At 42.1% G+C, this 21,887-nt stretch overlaps 1 protein-coding gene and 1 long non-coding RNA gene across 2 annotated transcripts in view; one reads left to right on the plus strand and one right to left on the minus strand.

The window, feature by feature from the left end:
- The window catches only part of LOC308656405, a 40,453-nt gene that overhangs the window by 13,598 nt on the left and 4,968 nt on the right, over positions 1–21,887 (minus strand). The gene's annotated exons all lie outside the window — the stretch shown is intronic.
- Positions 11,015–21,887, plus strand: part of CASQ2 (calsequestrin 2) — a 69,325-nt gene continuing 58,452 nt past the window's right edge. Inside the window, exon 1 of the mRNA XM_081307449.1 lies at positions 11,015–11,398. Within this exon, the coding sequence (XP_081163575.1) occupies positions 11,165–11,398 (234 nt within the window). The 5' untranslated portion in view covers positions 11,015–11,164. The remainder of the gene's footprint in view (positions 11,399–21,887) is intronic.

Consider the following 21,887-nt stretch of genomic DNA (forward strand, 5'->3'; position numbering starts at 1 on the left):
TGTGGTTAAGAGAGTTGCCTGCTACTTAGAAACCAAAGGGTAAAAGGACTGAGGAAAGGCAAGTGGAGTTAGCAATCTTCCTTTTGACTTTCATCTTGTGTTTAAATGCAAATCCTTTTGATACATGTGGATAATTGGAGGAGAAAAAAAAAAGATGAGGGCTTCTAAAAGCATATAGAGTGAAGGACTTGGAGGCTTAAATTGTTTTTCTCAGTAGAATAGTCACTTGAGTGAAATTTACAAGGATAGAGCAAAATAAAGACACAATGAAGGTGTGCGCATTATTGTGGGGTTTGAGAAGGAGGAAGGGAGGAAGGAAGGAAGGAATGAAGGAAGGAAGGAAGTGAAGGAAGGAGGGAGGATCTTTAGTTACTATGGAGCAGAGAGAGGAGAGGGAGGAAGGTCTAGTGCACAATTGCCAGTTCCATATGTCCTCCCAACAAGCCCACTAATTTGAATTTGAGTAAATGCAAACTTAATGATCAGTGTGATAGTATGAAGAGGTAGGGTTTTTATGAAATGATATATGTCATCTGAGATCGCAGATTAGAGACCTTATCAAGGAAGTTTGAAGGAACCCCTAGACCCTTTTTCCTTTCTGCCATGTCAGCTATCAGAGGAGCCATCTTGGAGGGAGAGATTGAGCCCTCAGCAGTCACTGAACCTGCTGGCCCCTTGATCTTGGATGTCCCAGTCTCCAGATCTATGAGAATTAAATCTCTATTACGTATAAATTGAACAGTTTGTGGTATTTTGTTACAGCAACAGGAATGGGCTAAAACAGAGGATTATGTTAATTTTTCATTCTTAATAATAGACTCTGGCATGAAAGTTAAGTATTGAAAGAATTTCCCCTCTCCTCTTTTCTCAGTAATGATGATAATGAGGAGGACAGAAAGAGGAGAAAGCTGTGTTATGGTTTGAATGTGAGGTGTCCCCCAAAAGCGCATGTAGGAGACAATGCAAGAAGGTTCAGAAGAGAAATGATTGGATTGCAAGAGTCCTAATCCAATCAGAGAATTAATCCCTGATGGGATTAACTGAACATTGGCTAGATGCAGGTGGGGTGTGGCTGGAGGAAGTGGTTAATTGGGGGCAGGGAAGATATTTGAGTAGTAGTGACCAAACATTGAACACATCTGATGAAAAATATGAACCCACATCCCCAAAGCGTTCACAATTCCCAAGCACAACAAGCATGAAGAAAATTGAACATCTAAAGCAAGGCAGGTCACAAATTGCTTAAAACCACAAATTAAAAAACAAAAATTTTAAAAATAGTCAGAAAAGTTACATAGAGTGGAACAAATATAAGGATGACAACAATTGTTTGTATGAAGCAAATGCAAACAAGATAGTGGAGCAACAGCTTTAAAGGACTGAAAGAAAACAACAACCACAACTGCTCGCCTGAGACTTTCACTGGCGTACCCAGGAATGATATATTTCAAAAACTAAAGCAAAATAAATCATTTTCAAGCAAATAAAACTCAAGGAATCAACAATAACAGACATGAAGAATGTTCAAGGAAATCCTCTGACAGATAGAAAATGGCGGCATATATACACAATGGAATTTCACTCAGCAATAAAAGAGAATAAAATCATGGCATTTGCAGGTAAATTGATGGCGTTGGAGAAGATAATGCTAAGTGAAGTTAGCCAATCCCCAAAAAACAAATGACGAACGTTTTCTCTGATATAAGGAGGCTGACTGATAGTGGGGTAGGGAGGGGGAACATGGGAGGAATAGATGAATTCTAGATAGGGAAGAGGGGAGGGAGGGAAAGGCCGGAGGCAGGGGATTAGCAAGGATGGTGGAATGTGATGGACATCATTATCCGAAGTACATGTATGAAGACAAAAATTGGGTGTCAACCTACTTTATATAAAATCAGAGATATGAAATGTTGTGGTATATATGTGTCATAAGAATTGTAATGCATTCCACTGTCGTGTATTTTTAAAAAATAAAATCAATTAAAAAAAAAAAGAAAATGGTATCTATTGCGTGGCAATGGGTCGTCTACACAAAACACAACATGGATGGCTACACAAAGCGTGACAGGCCAGTACCCTTCATGAACAAAGTTGAGAAACTTTGGTAAATGGGATCGCAGAATTTGTAAAAAGGATAATACATCATGACCAAACAGAGTTTATCTGAGAACTCTAAAGTTGATTTAACTCTCAAAGAATGATTGATTTGATAACTTACCAAATCAATAAAGAAAAACCATGAGTCATCCCAATAATTGTAGGAAAAGTATTTGACTAAATTCAACAGTCATTCCTGATTGACTCTCAGCCAACTGGGCAAAAAAGTGAACCTCCTCAACCTAACAAAGGGCATCTACAAAAGTTCTACAGCTATCACTATACTTAACAGTGAATAGATTCACCCCTTTTCTCCTGAGGGGTGACAAGGCAAGGAGGTCTACTGTCTCACTCTCACCGTGTCTATTCAATATTGTATGGGAAATTCTAGTTAGTGCAATAAGGTAAGCAAGAAACAAAAAGGATCAGAATTTCACATGAAAAAAAATGTAAAGTTATTATTTGAGGGCAACATGACTATGTAGAAAATCTAACTGAATTTACAAAAATCTCCTGGAACTAGGGGGCTTAGCAAGTTCACAGGTTACTACCAACAAGCAAATGGTAATCAAAATTTTATAAATTCATGATATTTAATAGCATCAAAAACATAAAATACAGATAAATCTGGCAAAAGATGGAAAAGACCTATATAGTCAAATGACACAACATTGCTGAAAGAAATTTTAAGAAGACTTAAATCTATGGAAAGAGACACCTTGTTCAAGTGTCTCTTTGAGGACATCCAATATTGTGAAGATATTATTTCTCCCTAAATTGATTTATAGAGTCAACACAATCCCAATCAAAATCCCAATGGACATTTCTTTAGAACTTGATGAGATGAATTCTAAAGTTCACATGGAAAAATAAAGGACGTACAGTAGCCAAAACAACTTGAAAAAGAAGTTTGAGCACTGACACTGCCTGATTTCAAGACTTTCAAAGGCACAGTCCTCGAGACTATGTGGTATCCACATTTAAAAAGATAAACAGATCAAAGGAACAAAATAGACAGCCCAGGAATAGATCTACACATATATACGGATAACCCAATTTTGATGAAGTTGCATAGGCAATGCACTGGAGATACATGGTCATTTCAAGAAATGATTAAAAAAAAACACAATTGGATATCCTTATGCAAATAATAATGTTAATTATAATAATTGGACCCTTATTTTATATAAAATCATGTAAACTAAAATAAATCTCAGGCCTAAACTTAATGTTCTTAACTGCTTTATGTGTGAAAACAACCCAAATTTCCACCAATGGGGAATGGGTAAACACATAGTGTATACTGACAATTTTAGGGAGCAATAAAAATGAGGGACTAGTAATATATGGAACATGTTATTGAATCTTAAAATAATTATGCAATTCTATAAAATGAAAACTAACCTGTAGTGACAAAAAGAAAAAGAGACTTCCTGGGGACTGAAGGGAGGGGAAGAGATTAGAAGAAAAAGATAGGTGGATTACAAAAGGACTCAAGAAATTTGTGGGCATAGATATATTCATGATCTTTATTATAGTGATGGTTTCATAGGTGTCTGCTTATGTCAAGACATCAGGTTTTGTATTTTAAAAGTGCAATTTACTGTAGGTCAATTTTAAAAAGTAAATTTAAAGGATAAAACGTTCTAATCTTTCTTTCTTACATACATATGTGTTTCTCAAACTAATAAGCTACTTAAAACATTTATTGGCAACCTTTCTCTTGCATAATTATTTTAATTAATTTAAGCAGAATGAATAATTTATTAACTTGCAAATTGAAATTCATCCTTATTCTGTATATAATAATTATTGTTGGGAATGATATTGTTTTAGCCAGCTTTTTTGCTGCTGGGAACAAAAGACCTGAAAAGAATAATTATAGGAGGAGAAGTTTGTTTTGGTGCTTTGTTTATTTTGGTTTCAGAGGTCTCAGTGTCTGGATGGCCAACTTCATTCCTCAGGGCCCGAGATGAAGCAGGTGGAAGAATATGGCAGAGGAAGCGCTCAGGACATGGAACCAGGAAGCAGAGAGAGAGAGCTCCCACCAGGTACAAAATATATACCCCAAAAGCACGTCTGCAGGGACTCACCTCCTCCCTGCCTACAATTACCACCCATTAAACCCTATCAGGGGGTTAATGCACTGATTGGTTTAAGGCTCTCATAAGCCAATTATTTCACTCTGAACTTTCTTGTATTGTCTCACACACATGAGCTTTTGGGGGTCACCTCATCTCTAACCCATAACAGATATGATACTAGAGACTGGAATAATATACCAGTCTACACATGTTTGAAAATAATTATTTTTGAAATATATTATGTGAAAATGACAACTTTTTTTTTTGCTTTAATTCCTTAGAAGAAAAGTGGAGAGATGTGTATTACTATAAAACAGCCTAGAAGATGGGGAGTGTTGATCTCCCCTCCTTTAGGGAGCCAGAGAGGTGAGAAGTGAGTGACCCAGAGACACTGTCCCAGCTCCCTCAGAAGTGAGGAGCCAAGGCCCCATAAGGGCAAAAGGGCCTGATTGATTCCCTGTGCTGATCTGTTCTCTCATCTCTTTGGTGCTGACAATAGGGCTAGGTGAAGAGGTGAGGATGCCATTACAGGTAGAGCAGCTGAGGCGTGGGACAGGCTGCTGTCCTTCACTTTAGGATTCAGTTTCCATGTCTTACACTCTGTATCAGTTCCCTACTGCTGCTGTAACAACCTAGCCACAGTAGTGAAAACAAGACACGTGTGTGATGGTACAGTTACGGTGGCTCAAAGTCAATGGGCCAGCCGAGCTGCCTTCCTTCTGGAGGATCTTGGGGAGTTCTTGATTTGCCTTTTCTACCACTTGGAGGCTGCCCATGTTCTTTGGCTGGTGGCTTGGCATCATTCCAACCTCTGCTTCCATGTTTACAACTCCTTCTCTCATTTGGACCCTCCTGGCTCTTTCACAAGGACCCTTGAGATGACTGGGTCATGGAGACAATCCAGACCAATCTCCCTATCTCAAGAGCTTTGACTTAATCATATCTGTGAAGTCTCTTGCCATGTACGATAGCACATTCTCAGGATCCCAGGATGAGCACCTGGACATTTTAGGGGGAGAGGAGCAGTGTTCTACCCACCTCGCCCTCTGTTTGGACACTTCGATAGGGCCTCTGTCTAAAGTTTTTCCCTGTTCTTTTACTACCACCCCTGAGAAGTCTTCATTTGCTCTCTCGGTCCAGGACAACCTAACACTTATCTTTCCATTTGTCCTAGTGTCTGTCTGTCTGTCTGACTCTCTCTCTCTCTCTCTCTCTCTCTTCCCTTGTGGTGCTGGGAATTCTAAGGAAGGCTTTGCACATGCTAAGTAAGTACTCTACCTACCATCAACTCACACCCTAGCCTTTTAAATTTTGAGACAGGGTTGTCTAGGTTGGCCTTGAACCTGCCAGTCTTCTGTTTCAGCTCCCTGAATAGCTACAGGTGGCCCCTGTGTCTGGTTTATCTTTTCCTCTGAACCTCAATCCTATGTTCCTTCATTTCCTCCTTCCCTCTCTTCTTTTTTTGCTCCCTCCCTCTCTCTCACCATCCCTCTAGCTCTTCTTATTAAAATATCTGGTTTCCAGCAGGGCACAGTGTCACACACTTGTAATCCCAGGCATTGGGGAGGATGAGGTAGGAGGATTACAAGTTCAAGGCCAGCTTCAGCAACTTAGTGAGACACTGTCTCCAAAAGGTCTGGGGATGTGGCTCTGTGGTAAAGGATCCCTGGGTTTAATTCCCAGTACCAAAAAACAAACAAACAAACAAACAACAACAACAACAACAACAACAACAAAAACCAAGCAAATCTGGGTTTCTTTTATTTTCTTGTTCTGGTAATTCTATGTAATCTGATTTTCCATTTATATTTTCCTCTGAAGGGGACAACACAGGCTGCCCTCCTTAAGCACAGCAGTCTAGGATTATAACAAGCCAAACCAACACCAGTCCAAATCCAGTCTCTGATGCTTAGCAGTTTTGTGGCTTGGACAGCTATTTTGACCTTGCTAAGCAGCCTCAGTTTCCTCATCTGTGAAATGGAAGAAATAATACCCAGTTTGATGAAATGAGATGATGTGGAAAGTGTAATGAGCCAGTGACTGACCCATAGCAAACACTGAAAGCATTAGCTTCTTTCTCTCTCCCTTCCGCAGACACAGGAAGGAAGGTGATTTGGTTCAGGACCAGAAACCAGGACCTCTCCCTGATGAAGCAGTCCCCCATTGTGGGTGGCCACCTATGATTGCACAGTAATTCCTGGCTTACCTACATGACATGAGGTCCCTGAGAGCCCTTGGGCTGGTGGTGACTACAATCACTAGGGAATAGACACAGTAGCACATCTGCTGTGGCCAAATCCCAGCTCTGCCAATACTGGCCATATGACTCTGGATAACATCCTTAACTTCTCTGTGCATCAGTTTGCCCATCTGTTAAATGGGAATACTAAAATCACCAACCTCGGCAGGTGGTCAGGAGGAATACATGAGTTAAATCTGTAAGTACTTTTAAAAAGACCTAGCACAGGGCTGGGGTTGTGGCTCAGTGGTGGAGCGCATGCCTAGCACGTGTGAAGCACGGGGTTCGATCCTCAGCACCACATAAAAAAATAAATAAAAGTATTGTGTTCATTTTTTTTTAAAAAAAAGGCCCAGCACAAATAACGCTACACATTTATTTAATAAATACTTGCTGAATACTCCCCTTGGCCCCAGGGTGGTTATGAGGAATGCTATGAATAGATGCTGCCTCTGTTCCAATAGGTTAAGTGCACCTTAACCTCAGCCTCACTTCTTCTCTCTGTAGGCTTTTGTCTCCCCAGTACCCTCCTTATTGTCCAGCATCTTTCTTCTCAGGCCTAGCTGAGAGGAAAAGCACTCCCCATGGGAGGAATGTATCTGAGGACAAGCACAGTGTGTAGAGGAAGTGAATGGCCGTCCATGGTCTACACGGAGGGCGTCCCTGAGGAATTGACATTGGTCAAAACATGGGATCCTGTTGGAAGAACTTTGGGCTCATCTTTAGCCTGGCGTCAACCCTTTCTGCTTGGTTGCTGGTGCTGGGAGGTGGAAGGCTCTTGGGACTACAGTGTTAGGAAGAAAGGAGGGCTTTGGGGTTGCTGCCACACCTGTGCTGAGCTGACCAGAGGAGCACAAGGCCAGCCAGGTGCACTAGGCTCTGGACACAAGCATTTCTGTGCTCTCCTCACCAGCCCCAAAGCTGCCCTGCCTCAGCAGTGGCCCAGCAAAAAGGAGGAAGGAAAGAATCCAACAAAGAAAGATGCTGTGTTCTGATTTACCCACTGGGGGGAGTATTTTAACCAGAGAAGGCCCAGAGGAGACACTCAGTGAGGACATTTGTGCTGTGGAGACAGGCAAGCTAGGACTTGTCCAGAGTCACGCCCATAAGGACCCTCCTGGCAGGGGAACTTGTCACACTTCCTGGAGTACAACCCCGTGCTGTGCTTAAAAGGGAATCTCAAAACAAACTTCCACATGAAAGAGCCAGAAAGGGGCCATACATCAAGAGTCTGATCCTGTTTTTAACACTTAGAAATGTGAGAGCTGAGGAGGGAGGAGGGCTGACCTAGGCCATGTGGGTGGACCAGGGCCAGGTCTCCTGACTTCTTGGCCTTGGCTCTTAGTTGCTCAGATAGACATCTTGCACTTAGGCGTGACCTGGGAATGTAGGTATGAACACATGTGTTTTATTACAAAATAAAATAGTTTGCATGAGAAAACTAATGTTGGCCTAGGGAAAGGAAGAAGTATACAGAGGCTCTTACTCCTAGAGCTGGTGGGAGGCCTTGGGGCTCAGTGGGGGAGGCACCTTGCCCGCACCCTGGAGCGAGCGTCCTAGGCAGCTTACCCTTGGCCTCACTCCTTACCCTCAGTCAGCTTTTTGCTCCCAACCCTCCTTAGGGATGCTTTCCCCCAGCACCAGGCCATCAGTCACTAACTGGACCTGAGCCTCCCTCAGCTGTTCTTCATATAACTGTACTTGATACAATATTGTGCATGCCCTTACATACATTTTGTTTTCGTTTACCATTATCTCTCCTCTAGGATATAAACTCATGAATTCAGGTTTACAATGTATCTATCCCCTGTACACAGAAGAGTGTCTGTTACTTAGAAGATGCTCCATAAAATTTGTTTAATTGACAAGTGAACCAAAGGCCATGGCTTCAAATCCCCATTCACTCGTAAAATGCAGTTATCATGAAAATCAAATAATAGATACAAACTGGCTTTGCCACCTGTCAAGAATAAACAAATGAAAGGGACTATGTTAGATGAAGGGATTCTTGATGGTGCCCATGTAGAAACTGTTAGAAAAACCAGGACCCATGTCATATGTTGTGACAACAATTAAGTACTAACGGCACATAAAAATATACACATCTCAGCAGACACACATAAACTAGGAGTGCGTGCCATCCTGACTAAGACTGGAAGGAAATAGCTGATTTGCAGAAATGCAAGATTGACCTAGAAATGAATGAAGCTTTCATTGTTTACCAAAGTTGGCGAGCAATAATACAAAGAAAAAACAAAAATATCGGAAAATAAAGGGCAGGCAGAAAAGAAGGCTGGTACATAAATGTAAACCCTGAAAATCTGCTTCTTCCTAAGGGTGGGACATGAATACAGACCCTTCTACCTACCAATGATGGATGCACAGGGAAACCTGATCCCCCGTTCCAGCATGGCAGGGCTACGCAGTCTCAGGGTTGGGCTGCAAGCCCCAAACAGACCATGATTTAGGGATGAGAACTTTCCACAAGGGGGCTTTCAATCAGAAGCCAGACTCCAATTCTAAATTCACATTTAAAAATTTTTCCCTCTGCCTTGTAGTTTAGTCAATTGTAAGTCAATAGGAAATTCAATGAATCTGACTTTAAATGTATCCCGATTTTTCAGCAACAGAAGAAACATACACACACACACACACACACACACACACACACACACACACTAAGAAAAGTGAAGCAAATTCTAAATAAAGGCAACCCAATGAGATTGAGACAACTGGGACCCATTTTGGGAAGCTGACCTCAAAAAGACAAGACATACGGTGTTTCACTCATGAGTCTTTTCCCCCTTATAAAGAAAGCAGAGATCTCACATGCTTGCCAATGATCTGGAAAGCTAAGCGTGCCTTGGAATGGTTATGAGCCTTGGCTCGGTCTTTAGAAAGTGTAGAGGCCACACTATTGGCAATCACTGAATGCTCTCAAGGCAATCAAGGACGGGTTTCCAAGGCCCTGGCTTCCTGGTCAAGACATTCCCTCCTCTGCCGGACCCAGCATTCGGCTCCTGCCTGTAGTAGAGGGCCCTGCCCGATGGGGAGAGGCCGCTGGGCTTTTACTTTCCTTCCAGCCTCTGCAAAGGATACAGTGACTGATTTTCCAACCCAAGGAAGACAAAAACTTGGCCAGAATTTTAAGGGTCAGGCTCCTCCAAGGAGTGAGAGGATATGACTGGACCACGATTAGACCTAAAGAGATTGTCGAGAAGTCACTTAAGAAAAGAGGTGCCTGCAGGGGGTTTTGCCTAAGAGAGAGAGAGGTGAAACAACAGGAGCCCCAAACTTTGAGGAAGAGTTGAATTCTCTGGCTGGTTGTGGAGTTTTGCAATCTCGGACAAGCTGCTGATCCCTCTGGAGCTCCATCAGTTCATCTGTAAGATGAGCATGAGTCACTTCTGCCCCAACCACTTGCTGAATTTAAGGAAAGAGTGGGCAGGAAAGAGTCCAGAAACAGTTAACATTGGAGACTGACAAATAGTCATAATAAGGAGTGTTCTACCCCCTGCAGTGAGAATGCAGTATAATAACTGCTATTTTTGAGCCTGTACTTGGTGCCATGTTTTTCCATCTATGTGTTCCAAACCTTCTAGTTAAAATTCTCCCCACTTTACACAGGGGCATCTGAGAAGATCCTCCAAAGTCCATCAACTATTAAAAGGCAAAGCAGAGATTTGAACTCTGATGTGTCCAGCTCTGAGAACCTCTAGACCAGCCTGTCTGTAATGAAGAGGAAAGGGGCAAAATGGTGCATTAAGAGTTAACATAAAAAACAAAAGGAGTTGATAGCAGAAAATTAAGAGGGTTTCTAAGGGAGACTGCTAAAGCTTTGTTTTATTTAATTTTGAAATGAGGAAGGTTATCCTGGCATTGGCAGGACTCAGCAGTAGGGGAGGGTAGTAGGGAAGGAGCTGAGGCCCAAAACAGGTGCGGAGCCTCTGGAGCCCTGTGCGTGCAGGGCTGGTGGGAAAGGGTGTCCCTATGTCCCTGGCCTAGGGCCTGAGAAGGCCAAGTGAGCACAGTCAGGGCTGGATTTCCAAGGAGAGTTGCAAAAACAGGTATGGAATGTGATTCCACCTCTGGGCTCTGCTTGGTTCCCGTGTTACAGTGAGAGTTGTAGCGCAGCCAGGAAAGGACAGGTTGCATCCTCCTCCAGGGGAACTCAGCAAGGCGATGACGTGAGTAGCATTTTCATTTTGCATATCCATTTTCTTATTGGCACCATCATCACTTATTTCTCTCTCTTATTATCTTAAATTCCTCCCTCTCTATTTTCTCTCTCTTCTTTGACTTTTCAAGCCTCCTTATTTCACACGTGCAATTCCTTCCTTCTCTCCTGCCCGCTGCCTCTCCACTATGCTGACACACTGTATCAGTGAATCCCTCAACTGTGTCCTATCTAACTTTTTTATTCATTGCATGATTTATTTTTAGCTTGAAACAACTGCATCCTAAAAATGGAGCTCCTAATGAGACAAGGGGTGGGCAGAGCTATGTAAGGTATCTGGCTGGGGCTTGGCCTCCCAGCCTCCCTGCCTGGCTCTTACTTTATGCGCATGTGTGCAAGAGTCTTGGCTCTTTGTCCTGAGCCCAAGATTACACAGCTCCTGGGACCCAAGGAGGTCAGGAGAGATCACCTCTCTGCTCCCTACTTGGCTCACCAAAGCCTTCAAGAGTTTTCCATCCTTTCTCCAGCACACAATATTTTGGGGAAGCAGAAACAAAACTCTTCCCAATGAAGAGAACTCACCTGCTTGTTGTGGGGGTCTATCTACTGTCCTCCTGCAGGGCAGAAGAGGGGCTTAACTTCCCCACCTATGATGGCAAGGACCGAGTGGTGAGCCTTTCTGAGAAGAACTTCAAGCAGATTTTGAAGAAATACGACCTGCTCTGCCTCTACTACCATGAGCCAGTGTCTTCAGATAAGGTGGCGCAGAAACAGTTCCAACTGAAGGAAATTGTGCTGGAGGTGAGTCAACAGGGTGGGCGGAACACCCTGATGTAAATTGGGTGGGGGCGTCTATCCAGGGCTTGGGATGTGGGAAGGAGGGTGCAGGGAACGGATACTGAAATCTGTTGCCTTTTTTTTTTTTTTGTATCCTATAAAGTGAAGATGTTCTTGCTGCAAAGCAGGGCGGGGGCGGGGGTGTGAACAAGGAGGGATTGGGTCTAAACTCTCAAAGTGGAGGGGACTGAGCCTGTGGCACAACACTGGTCTGATCTAAAGTTTTTACATCGTGGTTCTCTTATTCTTGTTATCTCATCCACTGTTCTTCCAAAAGAATGTTCAAACTATTATTAAAACTGTTGGCTGAAAAATTTGGGGGCTGCTTGTAGGTTTCATTCGGCGTGGCAATCCCCCACTCTTTGCTCCCTCAAGTCTCCCCTAGATCCTGCAGAAAGAAGACTCATTCGACCTTGCCTGTCTTCCCGGGTCAGATGGAGAATGTCACTAAATGGTTTTACTCTCTGATTCATTTTTAGGCAGCACTACAGAGTGTGAATGTGTGAGCTTCATGTTCATTAATGGGGACTTGTTTCTTTCTCAGAAAGTTCTTGGTGTGAGCTTAGGGCAGATGCTGAAGTCACTTCTTATTTTATCTGCATTACGTGGCCTGCTGGTAACCTGGCGCTGGGGCCGCTTCCAATCCTTTGCCAGGACCCTAACAACTGTCCTGCAGCACCCCCTGCAGAGGTGAAGACTTTCACCCTTTAAGAGCACCCAGGCTTCCAGGCATCCTAGAAGACACCAAGTGTCCCCCCAGTCCCCAGTCTGTTGAAAGAGCTATTTGATAATTCTGCAGTTGATTAGCCAGTGCAGTCAGAGAGCTCAGGTTAATCAAATGCCTTGATTAACAGAATTAGCACAGAGAACCCATGTGGGCTTAAATTCTCAAAAAAAAAAAAAAAAGTTACTGACTATAATAAAATTCAGCAAAACTACCCTAAAACTACCCTTGGAAGATTTATAAAGCCCTTCAGAATTCTAAGTGTCTCCTGGTCATCAGAGAGCGCTGGTGTTTTAAAAATATCACCACTACCATCACTACCATTGCATTTTCCCTCAGGCTCCAAACCCGGGAGGGGGGGGGAGGGCTGAATGTGCAAGTTCAGTTCTCTCTTTGGTTTGCAAGGGAAGAGGAAGCAGGGCTGGTGAGTAGGTCCTTTGTACTGTAGAAATGGGAAAATCACAGGCTGGAAAAGAACAGGACAGGGATGGTGGCTGCTGCTGAGCCCATGAAATCAGCACTTACACTGTCATCTCCACCTCCAACTGCCATGCTCAATTACTGAGAGGCATTTTTATGAAAAAGTTAATTGAAGGCATAAGGATTCTACTGTATATGCGTATCACTCTCCAGTTAGCCTAGACCCAGAAACGAATGCCTGTAGGTGGCCACACAAGCCATGACACGCATTTCTGATTCCCTATCGTATTAAATTGTGTGTTCATATACATGTGTGTATGACTATATGTGTGATTCCCTATCATGTTAAATTAAACATATGTATATGTGTGTGTATGTGTGTGTGTGTGTGTGCGCGCGCGCGTGTGTGCGTGTGTGCGTGTGTGTGTGTGTGTGTGTGTGTGTGTGTGTATACCCCAAGTATGTACCTCCCCAGCGATTTAAGTTCTGGGCCCCCATCCAAAATCACGAGAAGGGGCTTCCTCTGGGCTCCCCATCCTTCCAGACACCTTTGATCCAAAATTACATCTTCCTGCATAGGTACCAGGCCTGGGAGAGACAGATGAAGGGATGTTCAGCACAGGAGCTAGCCTGATATTTCTTAGGCTCCTAGAGCAGTAATAGGGCATGATTAGGGGAACTTGCTGCCAGAGCTCTGGATTTAAGTTCTGGCTTTGCCTCTGTTAGGCACATGACATAGGGAAGGTTCCTTAATTTCTTGGAGCCTCATTTTCTTACGGGTAAATATGGAAAAAAGAATAACTCTTATATAGGCCTTGGGAAGGTTAATAATAATTAACATTTATGGACTGCTTACTGTGTGTAGGGATGTTCAAAGCACTTTGTATGCATTAACTGATTTAATCCTTACAATAAATGTATGAAATGAACACAGTCACTGTCCCCTTCTGCGGATAGGAAAATGGAGGCACAGCTTCCATTTTCCAATTGCCCAATGTCACCCAGCTAGTGCACATAAAGGTAGGCTGAACCCCTACACGGCACAACTCCAGGAGTCCATGAGACAAAGTGCAAGCAGCTGCTGGACACCCTGCAGCCATCTGCCTTAAACAGAGTTGCTCAGCTCGCCCGCATCGCCTTTAGAAGCACATAGCCCTGATCCCCAGTTCATGCAAAAGCCCAAAGCAGGCAGGTGGCCCTACTCCCTTGCAATGGTGGGCGGAGGACATGCCTTCCTGGAGGTACCTGTCAGTTCTCAGTTCTGGTTTTCAGAATCTAGGACAAAAATGGCTCCAGAAATCCCATTGGTGAAATGATAGGGTGGTTATGAATGAGACTTTAAGTTTTCTTCTTGGTCAAAGCAACTCTTTTGTCTTCTTAATTCTCTAAACCCCAGATCTACACTATGCAAGATATTCTTCCAGCTCCAGAGTGGGGGCTGTTCAACATGTGGAGGGCCAAGAGGAGGCCTCAGCTCCCTGACCACAAGGCAGTGTGATGTAGGCTGTGGCATGGCCACCAAAGAACAGAGGGGGACTCGTTTCCTCCCAATGGTGTAGGAAGGTCGTGTCCCATGATGTTATTGTAACCTGGTGTGACTTTGTACATCACACACACACACACACACACACACACACACACACACACCTGAAACCTGAGTTTCATGGGACAATACTTATCCTTACTTGGGGCACCCTTGAATTTTTAAAAAATTCTTTTAGATTTTTAGTCTGTTCTATTTTACTTAAAAAAATATTAACCCCAACCTATTAAATTGGGTTCATTCTGCCATCTCCAGTTTGAAACACCTGAGTAATGTTTAGGGATTGAAATATAGGGATTAGATGTTCATAACTAATCATGGAAAGGCCATCTGGTTCTGCTAAAAATCCAAAGCTACTATGGTCAGACATATATGATTTGTCTACTGCTCTAAAGCATCACACCAAGGAAAAGACCCAGAAACAGTTCCACCCACAGAGGAGGGGATCACTGCCTAGGGAGGGGCCCTTGAAATGCTGCGTTATTTGTGCATCTGCAGGTTCTCTATGCTGGGCCCTGGGGTAGATGCTGTGGACACAGGGAAAACAGCTCAATTGGCTCACAGTCTAATACAGAAGAAGACATGCATACAAAAGGCCGCAGTGTTGTGGGTCACTAGAACAACAGAGCAATTTAGAGCAGTCCCCCCTTACTGGTGAGGATATATTCCAAAGACCCCCAGTGGATGCCTAAAATTGCAGATGGTACCTAGACTTACATATACTATGTTTTTTCCATAGCTCTCTGGATACCTATGATAAAGTTTAATTTGTAGATCAGGCACATTAAAAAATTAACAACAATGACTAATAATGAAATAGAACAGTATGGCAATACCCCATAATAAAAGTTATGTGAATGTGGCCTGTCTTTCTTTCTCAAAATATCTTATTGTACTGTACTTACTCTTTTTTTTTCTTTTCTAATTAACTAAAGAACTTTCACCTTTTTACTTAAAGGAAGCAGTTTATGGCAGTTGTTTGATATATCAAAATTGTCAGCATCACTAATCTTGCACCTTGGGGGCATTATTAAGTGAGATAAGGGTTACTTGAACACAAGCACTGTGATATTGCTACCACAACAGTCGACCTGATAACTAAAAAGGCTACCAAGTAACTAATGGGCAGGTAAGCCATACAACATGGATACACTGAACAAAGGATTGATTCTCACATCCTGGATAGAATGGAGCAGAATGACACGAGATTTCATCCCTGTACTCAGAATGGCACACAATTTAAAACTTATCTGCTGTTTGTTCATGGATTTTTTTTTTTTAATTTAATATTCTGGGTTCTCAGTTGAGGGCCAGGAGTAACTGAATCCAGGGGTAAGTGAAATCGTGGAACTGAAAAACATAGATAAGAGGGACCTATTGAGTAAGGTTTTCCAGGAGTGCAGAGGAAAGAGGAAGAGCCCCAGTCTTTTTTAGGGGAGAGATATGTACAGGAGGCATGATAGGGAAGAACTGGTTTTGTGAAATAAGAATTTATCGGGCAGGAGAGAGGACAGAGAGAGCAAAGATTCCAACAACTCTCAACTATTTTTCCACCTGCTAGCTTTTTCCTTCTTTGAGATAAGATTTCTAGCCCTACCTGTCAAGTCCTTCTGGGAGAGGCGGCCCTTTAGATGTTAGCAATCACGTACACCTCCCTAGGACTGAATCTGAATTCTGTCCTGAAGACAAGGTCTCACAAGAAGAGAGGAAGGGAGAGACTATATCGTTATTAAAAGCTTAGCAGGAAAAGGGCAAGTTAAATGTCACCAGGAGGCACCAAACTCAAACTTTGCCTTCAGATTTGGCCAGGGTCAAGTGTTTGAGGTTCCAGGCTTGGTACATGATATATAGTTCTATATACAGGTGTGTTATACCTGCTTGTTGAGTGAGTGCATGAAAAGTCAGAACTCAAAAGAAACTTTGGAATCATTTTTGGATTGTTTTGAACCCCCCACTTCCTAGATATGGCCTTGACTTTAACAGCTGGTAAGCCAAATTTCTGGTTGGGCCTGCTTCATCGAAAAAATGGCATATGATCTTTAGAAATTTCAGAAAAATAAGAATAGTAGAGATAGTAGAAAAGTAGAATAGTAGAAAAGAATAAAGGAAGTCATAGGGGAACTAAAAGTAATGTTCTGATAGATTTCTTTCTGGTATTTTTCAAGAATAAATATACATTTTTGAACTAGGATTATATCAGTTTTATTTCCCACATTTAAAATTTCCCTGTATTGGGAGTATGTCATTAGTTTTTTAATCTTTGTACACATAATGTTAATGCTAATATAGTATGCCAGCATATCACCATGCATACTTTAAAAAAAAATTTTATTTTTATTTTTTCTGGTACTGGAGATTGAACCCAGGGGTGCTTTACCTCTGAGCTGCATCCCCAGCCCTTTTTCATTTTTTATTTTTTTTATTTTGAGACAGGGTCTCACTGAGTTGCTGAGACTGGTCTGAACTTGCGTCAGTCACCAGAGTCACTGGGATTACCCGGCTACCATGCACACTTTAAATGTCACTTCCCTGTTTTTGGATCCTGACACAATTTTCAGGGTTTCAGAAATCTTTATCTTTTTAGATTTTCATTATTGTTTTCACGAACATTTCTTTGATTTCTAGCTAGCCTGATTTTGTAAGATCATTATTTGCCATTTTTGTATTTAATTCATTTTTCTATGCCTTTTCCCTGTTTTTCTATTGGGGCATCAATAATACTCAGAAAGGGAGTTTCTAATTGTTTTCAACGCTGTCTCCTGCAGCCTTAGCCAGGGTAGTAAGTTTATTCACACTACAGCAACCAATTCCTGGTAGCATTAAGAGGCTCAGAGACTCAGGAGCCAGAAATGAGCAGTGAACGGGCTTCCTCCTTTTTGCTTTGTTTTCTGCTTCTTCTTTCTCCTTGAAACTGCTGTGCAAGCTGCTGCTCCTATCATGTCCTATAAACACCTCCAGAGAAAGTCCCCCAACATCACCAGTCTTCTCTCAGGTTGAAATGCTTAAGAGATGGTGCACTCCAGCCTGGGCTTCTAAATCAGACAGGCCTGGGTTCCGTGCCCAAGAAAGAAGCCTCAGCATTCAGATCATCCATAAAGTGGAGATAATCCTGTTGATGTGAGGGCTGAGTGAGGTTGCATGGCAAGAGCACAGCTTCTGCCACACAGAAGGGACTTAAGAAATACTGGCTCATTTCAGTCAGGATTTGAAACACAACCCAGCCTAACTCCATGAAGCTGAGATGGTCACGTGTCGCCATTTTGCTTACACAGCAGCCAGCTAAGCCCCAGAGAGGAGGAAAGCCCTGTGCCTGATCACGGACTCTTGAAGATCCCCGTGTTCAGTATCCCTTCTGATCTCCACGGCTTTGCTGAGCCTGTGGCAGATGCATGTGGCAACCTTGTCAACACTCTTTATTAAATTAGCCCTTCTACACTTTCAGTCATGGTTTCATCTCCCTCCCTTTGAGATGTAATCCCACTTGACTGCTCACTTCTCTTCTAAGTCCTTCTAACTTACTCCTTCTCCCCCTGGAGACACATGTTAAGTTTTCTCCCTCCAGATTGTCAGCCTCCTGAGAGCAACCTCAACTCATAAGCAATTCAATAGTAAGGGAAGCAAAACAGCATCAACCCCCCAAACCTAATCAAGTTCACAAGGAGGATCAAGGAAATGCCTGAGAAGCAGAAGTACAATGGAGTGAATGAACTGGTTATGTGAAACAGTCAGGAGTCCCAGCTGGCTGTGTTTAAGCAACATGGCGCCCACAGGCTGAGTTTCCAAGAGTTCCTGAAATGGGAACACCATCTGCCAATGACCTAAACCAGCAATGGGGAATTGTTTACTTCTTTTTCTCCCCCTACCTTCACATAGATCTTATCCTTGATTCCAAAGCCCATATCTTTTCTCTCCATCACTCTTCTGCTAGGAAAAAAAGAAAGGAAAAAGAAAAAAAAAAGCTTTTCTGGCAGGTTTTACACTTATATAGATAACAAAATTTATGACCATTTTATACTTTCTCTAGAAGGAAAGGAGAAAGGAGATCTGAGAGCTCAGTTTTAGACAATTTGGGTGCTTTCTGTTTTGAACTCACATATATTAAATTTAAAGTTGATGCTGTTAACTGAGTGTATGTATTTGGAGTGGATGTGGCAGGTGGGGAATAACTAAATAGACCAACTGGTAACGTTTATTGGACTGAGGCAAGTCCTGGGTTTTTTCCCTCAGTCAAGTTAGTGCTTTGGAACATGAAAATACATACTATGAATCCTGAATAGAAATATTCATTCATTCATCAAATATTCATTGCCCTCAGCAGATACACAACAATCTTAGCATGATAAAATGAATGAAAGAGTGAACCTATGGATGATAAACCAGCAACACTTTCTATATTGTGAATATTCAAAGCTTATTTGTTTGGGGTGAGCAAGGTCCATTGGGCTGACAGGCCTGGGGCTTGGCACAAAGAGAGCTATATCATCTTGATAGTCAGACAAAAGGTTGACCAGCTTCTCGATAGGCTGCAGTTAGAGTTTGAGGTCTGGAGCTACCTTTCAGTGTCCCCTCTGTGGGGACACCTATTCTTCCTGTTTAAGAAGGTCCCACTTTAGCTCACCATAGAGAAGCTATGGGGACTCTGCCGTCATCCAGTCAGAACGTTCACAGATTCACTCTACTAAAGCCTCTTGGGTGTTAATGGCAGGAAACAACTTATCCATAGCAAGAATTACCATTAGGACTAATTTCCCCGTGCTGGGATGAAGGTTACTTTCTAATAATTTTTTAGCACAGATGATTCATTAGGCCCTATAGGAAGGATGAAGCTGGTTCCATCATCCACAGCAGAATCCAGAATCAGAATCTCATGCAGTGTAGACCTCTGGGTTCTGCAGCTATTAGATGAGTCTCCTGATACCTCTGCTCTCAGGCTATGAGGGTCCCTAACAGCTAAGCTCCCTTCTTTGTGCAAATCTCAGTCCCTAACTGATCTGTATATCTGTGCAAACCAATCTTTAGCTGGGAGTGACTATGGCCTTTTCACAATCTGCAATGAGCCCAGCATCATTGACAGGACTCTCTAGAGTACTTGAACATGGTTGTCATTGTGTGTCCAACCTCAACTCAGGTAGCTGTGATTGGGAAAAGCAGACAAATGGACGTCAGAGGACCTGAATTATCTCCCATTTACTTGATATGCAGCAAGTCAAAAAGACTTACCTCCTCATATTCCTGCATAAAATCAACCATATCATTTATGTCAATGAATTAAGAAAATTCAATGAAATCCAAGGAATAAGAATGTCATTTAAAACTATAAGAAGCTGTACAAGAGTTAGGTATTCCTATTTTTTTTTTGTATGTCAATTGCTATTGAGGAAATTCATCTATGTAGAATGCCTGAGTACTTGAAATATAGCTGGTGTTTATCAAATATGGTTTTCCTTTATCTGTCATTGAACTTTCAAACATGTTCTTGGCCAATTTCAGAAGTTCTCAACTTTGCATACTGGGATCACCTAAAGAGTTTTTAAAAATACTGATTCCTGGACCTTATTCCCCCTAGACACTGCTTTAACTGCACAAGGAGTGATGCCAGACACTATAATTTTAAAACTCCCTGGGTGATTCTAATGTATGGCCAAGTTTAAGGACCACTTGAGCCTCGGTGCTGAAAATATAGTCCTCAGGCCAATCGTAGTGACATTGCCTGAGAACATGCTAAAAATGAAGAACCCCAGGTCTCATCCCAGAATCAGCATTACATTTAAATAGGTTCCCTAGATGATGAGGTCCATTCCAATTTGCAAAGCACTATACAGATCTACAGGGTTGGAAAGACTTTTTTCAGATGACTGGATCATGTTGCACCTGTTGGACCTTTGGTCTTTTGACTCTCCTGAGTGATATTAAGACCTGTCATCATTCCTCTGATTTAAAGGAGGGCTGAGATAATAAATTGGGTCTGAGATTACAGGGATTCAGCTTTATTCTGGGACTCGGCCAGACCTCCCAGGATTCTCCCACTGATTCTACAGTCACACAGTTAGAACTTTGTATGTTGAGCCTCCTTAAAAGGAAATGATCTGGGTACTTGAGAAATCTTTTGCTCTTTGAGAGCTTTCCTATTGAATTTCCTGGTTTTTCTAAGACCAAATCAGAAAGTGCCCTTCTAAGTCTCAGTGAGTCCAGGATTTACCTTAGAAAAGGGAAGACATACATCTATTGGATTGCTGAGTCCCATTATCCCTTTTCACGAAAGAGATGGAAACTGAAAATCTTGGAGGCATATGGATGTGGGATATGAAAATGTTTAATGGGAACCTACAGGAAGGTTTCTCAGAGCAAACTGGTGAGTGTTCTATAATGTGAAGCTAAGACCTGTGGAAGCCCAAATGGAAATATTCATGTTTGCCTTTATTCATCAAATATTCATTTTACTTTGAAAGATGCAGATGGCATGTGCCCAATATCTAAGATGGTCCTCTTTTGTTGATGATAAGAAGTCACTTCCTTTAGGTCTATACTTAAATGTCAGCTTATCAAAGAGGTTATCTCCCTGACCACCTATATAAATTACACTCTCCAAGACTCAGTTTTCCTCCTCTATCCTGCTTTATCTGTCTCCGTAGTACTTGGGTGACATATTGCACATTGTCTGACATGCCCCGTAGAATGTAAAAAATCCACAAAGGTAAGGACTTTGTTCTAATTGTTGTTGTACCCAAGCACCTAGATCAGGGTCTGACTCAGTGGGTATTGAATAGTATTTTTGATCCAATGTTGAATGAACTGAAGGGGAAGAAGGAGAAGGGAGGGAGCACCTATCATTCACTTATCATAAACCAGGCCCAAGCTGGTACTTACATATTTCACTTCTTTCTTATAACATATTACAGAGAAATGAACAAGAGAATTGAGTAAAAATTGCCCCAAATTGCAAATTTACAAAATAGCAGAACATGAATCAGGATTTTAACATATACCTCTTTGGTTCTAAATAGCATGTGCCTTCTGCTACAGCAAGGCACAAGCTGATAGGAATACCTTCATGTTCATAAGCAGTAACAACTTAGGAAAGGGCAAGTATCTTTATACTCTGGATTTTCACCCACACTTAGCAAGGTTAAATTGTACAACTTCATTAACTCTGTGTGGAGCCTAAATGACTAGCGAGATTAAATGGACAAATACTTAGCACTTGCTTGGAATTTAATAAATGTTGCTTAGATAAATGCTAGGAGAGAGAAGGAAAAGGCAAGGAATTATAAATACATCACCTAAACTGGAAATATATGTTTCCTGCTCTTTTTTTTAAGAGAGAGAGAGAGAGAGAGAGAGAGAGAGAGAGAATTTTTTAAAAATATTTTTTAGTTTTTTCAGCGGACACAATATCTTTATTTTATTTTTATGTGTTGCTGAGAATCGAACCCAGTGCCCTGCGCATTCCAGGTGAGCGCACTATCGCTTGAGCCACATCCCCAGCCCTCCTGATCTCTTTTTAAAATTGTTACATAATTTTTTAAAAGTATTGAGTACAATAATGAGGAGTTTGAATTTATCAGATCCAGGGACCTGTGTGAAACACTTGCTTAAGCTTAATGAAATATGGGTGTGTTAGACATTATTTTGTTGCTATGACAAAATACCTGAGAAAATTAACTTAAAAGGAGGAAATGTTTATTTTGGCTCATAGTTTCAAAGATTTCAGTCCATGGCTACTTGGACCCACCACTTTAAGCCTGTGGTGAGAAAGAACATCCTAG

The sequence above is a fragment of the Spermophilus citellus genome, assembly GCF_964194105.1.
Source record: "Spermophilus citellus genome assembly, chromosome: 9".
NCBI lineage: Eukaryota > Metazoa > Chordata > Mammalia > Rodentia > Sciuridae > Spermophilus > Spermophilus citellus.